We start from the raw sequence: 10831 nt of genomic DNA on the forward strand, positions 1-10831 counted from the left end.
CTAGCCTGGCTCTTAGTGATTCTGAAAAGCTAGATTTGAGTTTTAGCCAGCATTATGTACCTGTACGATACGTCTGTGATTAAAACATGTTAAATACATTTGTTAAGGAAAACACTCATTGCTTACATTTTGGCTCGATTGCTGCAGATTGAACATTTTAAGCAGTGTCTGAGTTTAATACGGATAGCAGCTCTACTATTCTGGCAATGCATAGAGATCTTTTTTTAAGACATGTATATCTGTTGTGTTACGTCAGTTCAATGCTGGAAAGCTTGCGTAGTTAACTGCTGATTCAGAGAATAGATTATTTTTTGAGCAGAAGAAGTCATCTGTTGACTGATTTGTTTTCATGGTCACAGATAAAAGAAAATGTCAGCAGTTTGCACCATCTTTAAGAAAGGTCAGTGGCATGACGTTTGTAAGACATGTCGAGTAACATTTTCGAGAGGAGCGACTACTAAAAACTATTTAAATATATCAAATCTCATAGCTCATATGAAAACAGACAAAAATAATCTAGTATTTTTGTCTTGGATCTTAAGACCTGATCCTTTTTTTCTTTGCTTAGCTTGAACTCAAAACTTAAGTGTTAATTATTTGATTTAGATTTCTGCTCTAAACCTTTGGAGAGATCAGAACATCTTTCCAACACTGCTAAGATCAACATTATAATATGCTCTAAATCACATTTAACCATTTTGGGACATTTCACACTGTTTGAAATTGGGAAAATGCTCAAATGGTAAAAAAAAAATTGCAGAGTTTTTACAAGCTACGAGAACCTTTTTCATGTTCTCAATTAAATTAAACTCTGCTCAGTTGTTAAAGAAGAGCCCAAATCTGGTATCTTGACTCTTGTATTTCCCTCCCTTTTTTTTTTTTTTTTTTTCAGTAGGAGCTCCCCTCTTCCTTTTTCTCATCAACAGGAGGCTTTTTTTTTTCCTGTTCTCTCATCTATCATCTCTCTGTCCTCTCCTCTGCTATCTTATCAAAAAGAAAAAAACAAGGCCGAGGATGACATGAGGAGAGGAGGACTCGACTTCCTTCCCTCGGTGTGGTTTCCTGTTTGTAGGTGGGAGGATGTTGAGACGGTTGCAGCAGCGTTCGCACACATGCTGCAGCTCTGAGGTGTCACTGTTGCATATCTTATTGGTTGGAGATGTTTGTGTTAAACTTCTACTCCAAACATCTTTATTTTTTGTCTTGGCTGCGGGCCTCGTTTCCACCAGCAGTTTTAGTCTGAAAGAGGGCAGTATGATCAACCCCCACATCACCTACTGATAGAGGGGTGACCTTTGATGCAGGCTGGTTGGCTGTTGAGTGAACCTCTGCAGAAGTTGGTTTCACAATTTCTTAAGACTTCTCTGTGTTTTCCATCTCTTTTGACCTGAGTTGAGGGTCGAACATCATCTTTCTCACAACACACCGGTAAAAAAACACTGAATGGTTTGTGGCAGGAGGTGAAACCTCAACTCAAGAGGTGATTGGGTTTAGATATGACGGAGGAGGAGAGTATGTGACAGAGGGAGGGTGGGTGGGGGGGAGGAAATAGCAAAGTAGGTTGCTAAAGGTGCAGATCACACACCAGCTCATCAGGGAGGAAAGACGACTGAAAGAGAAACGAAGTGAGGGAAGAAGTCTTCAGAGATGGTTGGTTAGCAGAGTCGCCTCATGTGGATCAGACACTCAAGGAGTACAAAACTCATTCTACATCCATCCATCCCTCCAGTCGCAGTTTGTTCTCAGGTGTAGGTGAGTCTTCTGTTTTTTTATTTTCAACTCCTTCAGCTCTGACTAGTGTTGGGTGGACGAACCTCAGTTTATTTCCCAGAATGCATGTGGAGCACAGGTTCAGTATTGAAATGGGTCACTTTTTTTTTTCCTCACACTGAAGTCTAAAAACTAGAGTTGAGTTCAGTATACAGCTGTTTAAGATACCCAAAACCAGACCTTTGAAGGACGGTTGCACACATGTAGATGCAGGCCATCAGACATTATCAAGCCTGCACGCTTACTCCAAACCTAAATAATATTTTAATCATCACAGCGGTAAAATACCAATTAGGCCTTGGCGTTTAAATACTTTTGTCAAAAAAGCGACTTTGGCACTAAGTACGCTAACCTGCTGTATGTTCGAAACATTTGGATTGGCAAAAGGTGGTAGGAAAGACAAAAAGCATTCAAGAGAAGATTGAAATAATAAGTACTTTTGTTTAAAGCAACCAGGCGTCAAGTACAAAATCTCCAGCATGGAAGAAAAAATGATGAGGTTAGAAAACCATTTTTAAAACTAGTTGTTATTATTGAAAAGCTTAATATAACGTACCCTGTGTGTATAGGACGAATTCTATTTTATGGCTGGACAAAGAACACCAAAGGAATCTAGACCCAAAGACGAGCTAACCCCTCTTGAAATAAGCTAAGCTAATGTTAGCCTCCGCTTGGTTTGCGCCTCTAATTTCCTGTGTCTATCAAAGAGCCGGGGAGAAACTCTGATGTTTAGATGAAACAGTTATATTTTATGTGTTTATTTCTTTAAATAAAGACTGGAAAACACAAATTGGTGGTATTTTTGCAAATTTGAGTAATAATCTACTCTCTGCTAGCTGCCATGACATTTACTGGTAGCTATAGACTTCCAAAAACGACAAGCAGATTTTTTTTGAGTGGGAGCATATAGAAGATGGTATCGGTATCAGACAACTTTGACTGTTTCTACGAAATGTAACGTGCAAAACTGTGGTTGTAGGTGTTTTCGCTGCTTCATTGCGTCATTCAAACTCTTAAACAAGGATTAGATGGCTATCAGTGTTAAAGACAGTCAGTTCGTGCATTTAGCATTGACAGCCTTTTCTGCATTTGGGTCACTTGGTGGCCCTCAGGGTAAAGACCATAAACCACAATTTCCCAGTTTCACATCTAGCCAGTGGAATTTGTCAAAAATGTTCACTACAGCTCATACTTTCCCTTCATTTGCCGTCATCTGTCCTCTGCTGTTGAAGTCATAACGTGAAAATGACATGGTAGATTGAAGAAAATATGGGAATTATTCACAAACTACCATCTCCTGATACGGTTAAATGTGAAACGCTGTTGATCGGGAACCTTCTTTTCTTGCTAAAAAAGTGTGACCGTTAGTTTACTGTGCAACAGCTTTTTAAAGAATATATAAAATAAGTGAATATAGCCTCCTGGAATTCATCTATTAGTATGTGGATGACAGTTAAAAAGCCTTTAGTGAGGCATTTATTCTTATTTTGGCTCGCAAAAAAGTCAGACTAAATGCCAAAATGTGCTTAGCCTACTGAAAATATGAGCAGATAACTCCTTAGTTTGTCTTTACAACTTATTGCTAAACAAGACATTTTAAGGTTGACTTGTCCATAGCAGGTGTCCCTAATAGACCAAATGAAAAGTTAACTGATTCTCTCATAGACATCACTATAAAATAAGTTTTTTTTTTTTTTAATCAATCAGTGGAGTCGCCCCCTGCTGGACATCAGAAAGACTGCAGGGTTAAGGCACTTCTGCGTTACCATTAGTTAGATAAGGTGGGGCAGAGAGAAAGCAAAACCTTTTAAGGTGTTAGACAAGAGCCATGATGGGTTAAAGAAGCAGAAGGTCAGTGTTAAAATATTTTAAGTTATCTTCTCAACCTCAAATTACTCTAAACACTGCTGTCAAACTTAAATAACACACACATTTTAAACAAAAAGCTCCTTTTCCCCCAAAACCCATTAACATTTCACAACACTAATCACACCTGGAAAGAAAATAAAACCCAAATCTTCAAGATAATTGATTCAATAGAGTTATTTTATTAATGCTTGTAACCTCGTTGGGGGGGGGGGGGGGGGGGGGTAGGTCAGAAGAGACGATTCATCGCACGCAGAGCTTCTCCATATCTCACTGATTATCTTGTACAAAAGTGTTTTGTTTTTTTTGCCGGGGCGGGGGAGTTCTTCACAGGACTCTCTCGGCTCAGATCTGTGACTTCCTGCAGGCTTGTCATCATGTTTAGGGTTTCCAGAAAGGAAGCTGTTGAGTGTTTCAAAACTGAAGTTTCAAAGGTTAAGAGGTCCTCCAGACTCAATCAGTTGCAGCTCGAGCATCAGACATTTGTGCAGCCAGTCATAGTTCTTCTGTGATTGAAGATAACTCAAAGGTACAAGTATTTTAAGAAGTATTTCCATATCAAGATACTTCGATGCATCTGTCAGATAATTATGGTAAAACCTCTGAATTGTTGTCAAATGAGATATAAGATTTTACAATTCAAAGTAAGCTGAGGATATTTAGATTCTGATTCATTATTACGCCTTCAGCAGTGTAGCCTTCATCCGTTTAAATAATACACAATCATTACCTGCCAGGGACAGTTCTCAGCACAATCAGCACTGTTACTGGTTGTCATACTTCTGTACTTACACTGAAGTATGATTTTTAAAGCTGGACTTGTTTTACATTTAGTAACCTAAAAACCTTTTAATCTGTTATTTCTTGTCACACTTCTCCTTCAAACCTCTTTAGACAGACTTCAAATGTCTGACTTCCTTTTTATTGAAATCTTAATAAAGTTTTGCTTTAGGAAGAAACTAACACAAAACTCACCAAGAGGTTAAGCACTCTGCAATGTTGGGTCAGGATCTGATTCTAATCTCTCAGAGATAAGAATGTGTAAATGAGCTGAAATGTTAAAGGTGTAGTTGAGGGGACCTGTGTGTTTGTGGCAGCTTTGTCTCCATTTGAACACCGTGTGAGTGGGTGCTTGTTTCTTCTGGGTAGAGTGTTTAGTGTTCTGAGTAAATTGGTGATTATTTATGAGTTCAGGTTGGAGGAGGAATGAAGACGAGCTGTGCCACCTAGTCTTCGCACGTGTAACATGGTTTTCCTTCCTGTGTGATGCACCTCTGTGATCAGTAGAAGACAATTATTCTGAGGCTTCAGCAAAGTATAAAACCAGAAGTTATTTAAAAAAAGTACAGCCAGCGCTTTCAAGTTGCAACATGTCTTATTGTTGAAGTCAAACTGTTGTTAGTGCGCAAATTCTCTATCTGTCACTCCATCTAACGATTGTTTAGAACATTATGAAAGGAAAGTGTAATGTAATTTAAAAAAAACATCCACCAGTTGTACATATAACACAGAAACAGATTCTCTGGGAATCATGAACATCTCCGCAAACATGTCATCGCAATCTGTCCAACAGTCGATAAAGTATTTCAATCCAAATGTAAACCTCATGGTGACTCAAGAGGAAAAGTCAGAGCCACACCAAAGTCACTTTGGGTTCATCTAATGGTCTAATGCTGTCCTCCTCTGTCCTCTTCAGATGAAACATGAACAGCTCCTGGCTTTTCCTGATTATGGCGGCTGCCATTTTTGTCTCCATGGTGCTCCTGGCTTTCGTCTGTCTGGACTGCAGAATAAATGGCCCACCGGGTGGGTTGATATCTCTCTTTACACTTCTTACACTGCCCTAACATGTGGTTAACAGATGACCTAACACGTTAGTCCTCGCTGCGGTTTCAAACAGCCTTAACCAATGTTTTCGCACTTGTGTCTTTTGATTTTTGGTTTCAGCTGCTAGAAGAAAATTCACTTTACACTTGAGTTATCTCAATTAAACTTTTTGTTCATTCCCACCAGTCTCCATCAGCCAAGGAAATGCGTCAGATGAATACATGCCGTAAGATTTTTTTTCTCCTGTAACATTGTCAAGATTGTTTTTATTATGTAATACTTCAAGTCAAATCTTGCTGTTCTCTATTTTTCTAACCTCTCTTTTCTTTATTGATTAGATCCACTAATTTCAGAGTCATCCATCCATGTAAGTCTAAAACCCTGAAAAGTTTTTTCTTGTGATGGTCAAAGTAATGGCTGCTGTCTTTGCCTTGAATCTTGCAACAATAACAAGCATGTAACTGTTGGTCTTGTAGCGTATATTTGTGGAATATAAGGACATCGCAAGATATCGAGCTTACAAACAAACATGTTAACTTGCTGAATCGTAAACATTTCGATGTAGTAACTGTACATATTTCTGTCGTACCACAGACCAGCCAAGCATTGATACGAACTCCATCCACCCTTCATCCAACCTGCTGTCACCTTTGTGAGTCCCTTTTTTTAGAACCACCTGGTTCACACCCTGCACACATGTAGAGACTAAGGATTGACACAGATGTGAACATTGACGCTGTGCAACTTTCTGATCACTGAAATGCATTTTAAAACAAGCTGCAAAGAAATCCATTGTTGAAGGAAGTATTTAGATCTTTTACTTGAGTTAAGGTAACTACGCTTAAAAAAATCAAATAACTTTGTGCCAAGTTAAAGAACTGTTTTAATTCACAATACATAATAATATTGTTGTTAGACAAAGGTATTATCAGAGAAATATCAGAAATAGCTTTGCTCATAACACTGAACGGTCCATTTCAGAGTGTTAATTTATCCAACCCTGAAGTTCCAGAAGGATTCGATTTATTTTTATCATTTATCGCACAAAGTTTTTTTTTTTTATGTGGTTCAAGTTGCAAGTTTATCCCTCTTACACGACACGGTAACTTCCTGTAAATAATTAGATTTCTTTGAACAACTCAAATTTTTAACCAGAAAAATAACTTGGTATGTACAGATTTATATAGCAACGCTTTTCAATGAATAGACGGTTTGAAACACCCACTCGAAATGTAGTGTCAAAAGTGGTATAAATTGGGAATATTTAAGAACAAGTACTTCCAAATTACATTTTTAGGTAAAGTTCCCTCGACTTCATAGTTTGTTTGTTTTTCAGATGTGAGAATATGACAGACTTGGCACATTTTTATTCCATTAGAAAATATATTAAAGGATTTTTTTTCTTTTTCTTGTCAAACTCAGCTCACCTTCAACTGATCCTGGAACTCAGAGGAGACATCGATCCTTCACCCCAACAGATATTCGTGAGATTCTAATTTTTTCACTCTGTATGTGCTGTATATCTAAACGTTGAACTCACCTGTTACTTCTTTCTAACCTACAGAAAGTAATCCAAGCTATGAGAATCCAGTTGGTGGTAAGAATAAGTTTGCTTTCACTTTGGCATTTTACAAATCCATGTTGACGAAGCAAAAAGAAGTCATGTTTGTTGTAACTTTAAAATCATAAAGACATTGAGTTGCTAAAGAGCTTCTGGTTCACCATTGGGTTATTTCAGTGCAGTAAGAAATGTTCCCTTATGGCATTTCTGCTGCATGGAAGACTTTAGCTTTGTTTTGACATTTGTAAGTCTTGATATAACTTATTGGCTTTGACTTAGGACTAAATGCTCTCCGCTTGGAACTTGGTGGCCGAAACAATTTATTTGTCAACTAACAACAGGTTGCTTTGTCCTGGGACTAAGACCTTTGGACTCGTTAGTTTTGATTTTGGACATGTTGTACATGACATGGGACTTGCTGGCAGGTTGGACTTATGGTCTGGATTTACAAATGGTTTCTTTTTTTTCTTTTTCTTTTTTACTTCAGACCAGGTGGTTTTGAGATCTGTTGGCCTCAAACTTTGGAACTTTGAGACTTATTGGTTTTGACTTGGGACTTGTAAGACTTGATTTGGGACTTGTTGGCTTTTGACTTGGAAATTGTTTGTCTTCAGACTAGTTGATTTGACTTGGGACTTGTTAGTCCTGACTTTGGACTTAGAGGCCTTGACTTTGAGACTTGTAGGGACTTAATTTAGGACATACTGGCCTTGTATTAGGACTTGTACGTTTTGACTTGGGACTTATAAGTCTTGATAAGGGGCTTGTTGGCCTTGACAATTGAATTCCCTCTACCTACGAGTTGTTCGGTTTGATGCATGACTTGGACTTAGCCTTGGTCCAGACTGTTGGACTTATGTGTAACTTGTTCCCACCTTGGTCTATATGTCAGGATTTTAACAGCGTGGAAGCAGCAAGAGAACACCAGAGTTTTTCATTTAGCCTACTTCATCTCTCACTTTTAAGATGTAATTGTGGTGTCACAGTAATGATTGTTTAGTAAATGATGAGCTGACGTGATGTTTTCTGCAGGACCTGATTACATAAACACTGAGAGTGATCAAGAAGACCCTGGATACATGTAAGTTTATCCTTCAGGCACTGCTTTTCTCTTTGGTCCCAGCTGTAATTCTCGTCTGATCATTTCTTCTTCTCTGGTTTTTTCAGAATTGTGTTGCCTGAAGGTGAGACTCCTCTGACCAATCTGAGCCGAGCTTCGACACCCAGTTCAGGTACAATCTGGAAACCAGAAGTTTAAAGTACTTCTACAGTGTGTGCATATTTAAGCTATCTCTAATGTATGACCTCCAGCCTTTACAGATAAGTTGTTAGACTTTAAAACATCATTGACTTCTTATATTGACATTGTTTTCAGAAAACTGATCAGCTGTTTGTTTCACAACAGATGTTCTACATGATTATGAGAATGTCCCAGAGAAGAAAGGTAAGGTTTTATCTTGATTTTTAATTAGTTTTAATATCAAATTAGCTTTCAACTTGATTTCAATACAAGTTCTTTTTAGTGTAGAGTGTTTAAATACTTTTTTTCAAAGGCCATAAAACAAAAAAAATACTTTTCATAAATATTGTCTTATCTCCTCAGAGGACAGAGATTACCTGAATGTTGAGCTGCTGCTCCTTCAACGTGAGTTGGATTTTTAGTGTTTTTAAGGTCTTCCTCAATGCTGCTTGCCAAAGCAAGTTGTCCTGAAATTTTCTTGAAATGTTCACGTGTGAAAAGAGCTCTCGATGATGATTTGATTCCTTGTGATGTTTCTTCTTGATGTTTTGTCTCATGCCACTTTAAAACACTGAGATCACGTAACAGGTTCAACTGATGTTTCATTGAATGCTTTCTTACAGGATCAACATCAGACTTGTCCGCTCAGAGCAGCAGCAGTAGTGACAATGATGATGAAGATGACGATGATGATGATGATGATGAGGGGAACTACGTCAATCAGCCACCGGTTAGTGGAGCACAAAGCTCTAGGATGTTTGAAACTTTTACTATAAAGAAGCAGTCAGCTTAGTTTTCTTTCTCCTTTTCAGATGCTTCCCTGCTAGCCCAGTGCATGATGGGACACAGACTGACCGTCCACATCTTTCACCCTCTTCATTTTCCTGAAGATGATGATGACGACTTTCACTTGAGAACAGATCACCTTTCATTCTCAGTTCCTGACGACAGCTGAGGGTACTCGTCTTACACAGACAGGATTTGAGGAGCCGTGGGGTCTCAGTTTTCATCAGACGTCTGACAGCAGGAGCACTGATGTAGATCCAGACACTTCTAATTGTGTCTGCATGGAGGCAGAAATATGTAAACACACGGTTTAATCAGGATTTTAAAGCCATGTGTGCAAGTGGTTGTACTTTCATAATCTCCCAAACCAACCCTCTATAGAAGCTCTATTCACACATGCCCTAAACTATTGGAATATTGTTGCACATTCGAATGCAGATAGCATCATTTTTCGTCTCAATTGTTTGGAACTTTTTCCTCCATCGTAAAATTTGCTCAAGCTGATGAACGCAGCCGGATCTCACCTGGCAGTGATGATGTACACATGGTCCCCAACCGATGTGATCTTCTGAAGCTTATTGAAGCTGCTTCATTTTCTTCCTGCTCACCAGCATGTTTCATTCCCATTCCGTCTTTGATACCGTGACGACGTCCAATTAAACATAGCATTCATATAAAGGCAAAAGCTGTAGGACGTTTTCATAGTGACCACTGCAGCATCCTTCAGCGTCATTCCTTGCCTCCGACTCCCCCCCCCTGCTGTGAGTGACACGTATGATTCAGCAACTCGGGAAGATTTCTAAAGGGTAGGCCGTCCTTTAACTTTATTAAAATCCTCCTGAGGGCATGTGTGAAAAGGGCTAGAGTGAGACCTGGCCTAATTCTTTAGTTTTTACCCTCAAATTCAGCAAAAATGTACGGTTTCAAAATATTAGTGTCAACTTAGACAGAGAGTTACCTGTTACTGAACACTAAATTTAAATCCATAATAATCCTAACAACAGTTGAGTCCAGTCCACAAACCGCCAACATTGTAGTTCCTTCTGATGTCATTTACAGTCAATCTCTCACCAGGAATCAGTCCAACAAATTTTACTTTTGCAGAATTGTTTCATTATTTCTTTTATCTAATATGTAGAATTCTTTATTTTTTTTAATCCTGTTATCCTCTGTATCTTTTTTTTGTACCATGTTTAATACTTTGATTTTACTGACAACTCCTGAGAATGTCTACAACTTAAATTTTTTAGTGTATTTATGAGTCGATGATGTCATATTCGCATGTCTCTGTTATCTGCCTGTTACTTCAATTCAATTAAATCTTAACAAAGCTGAAGACACTTCTAGATTGTAAATGTTAATGAACAAAGCCTGAGTGACGTCACAGATCTGTTACTGCAGCAGAAGCCATCCTGGATTTGCTGTCTCACCCTGACAACAGGCTTTAGCTACAGCTGAGGTTTTTTTTAAGCCTCTGGAAAAACTGTTACATGGCGCCCTGCGGTCAATCAGGTCAGCAACACGCCCTTTTGCGAATAATGCTTATCCTTCATAAAATAAAAACTGATCAAAAAAACTATCAAAAAAACTCAGTGTGTGCCAGTGGAGACATAACCTAATCAGAGCTATCTCGTTCTTTGAGCCAGGCTGTAAACATGTTCACTGATAGCTTTTTTTTTTGGCTTGGTGTGTGTGTGTGTAACTTCCGGTACTTCTGCAGCCAGCCTCAAGGGGACACTTGACAAACTGCAGGATTTTTCACATCGGCTTCAATTTCCAAC

General features: G+C 38.6%; 1 protein-coding gene across 1 annotated transcript; it reads left to right on the top strand.

Moving 5' to 3' along the window:
• Positions 1 to 1569: 1569 nt before the first annotated feature.
• LOC109992901 (linker for activation of T cells) lies at positions 1570 to 10386 on the top strand. Its single transcript, XM_020645681.3, has 13 exons — positions 1570 to 1752; positions 5333 to 5442; positions 5650 to 5689; positions 5802 to 5830; positions 6058 to 6115; positions 6886 to 6947; positions 7028 to 7060; positions 8057 to 8105; positions 8192 to 8256; positions 8430 to 8468; positions 8628 to 8669; positions 8888 to 8994; positions 9077 to 10386. Exons 2-13 carry the CDS (start codon positions 5340 to 5342, stop codon positions 9089 to 9091), a joined length of 642 nt encoding a protein of 213 aa, XP_020501337.2. The 5' UTR covers positions 1570 to 1752; positions 5333 to 5339; the 3' UTR covers positions 9092 to 10386.
• The last annotated feature ends 445 nt before the right edge of the window (positions 10387 to 10831 follow it).

Source organism: Labrus bergylta, chromosome 16 (genome assembly GCF_963930695.1).
Source record: "Labrus bergylta chromosome 16, fLabBer1.1, whole genome shotgun sequence".
Taxonomy (NCBI): domain Eukaryota; kingdom Metazoa; phylum Chordata; class Actinopteri; order Labriformes; family Labridae; genus Labrus; species Labrus bergylta.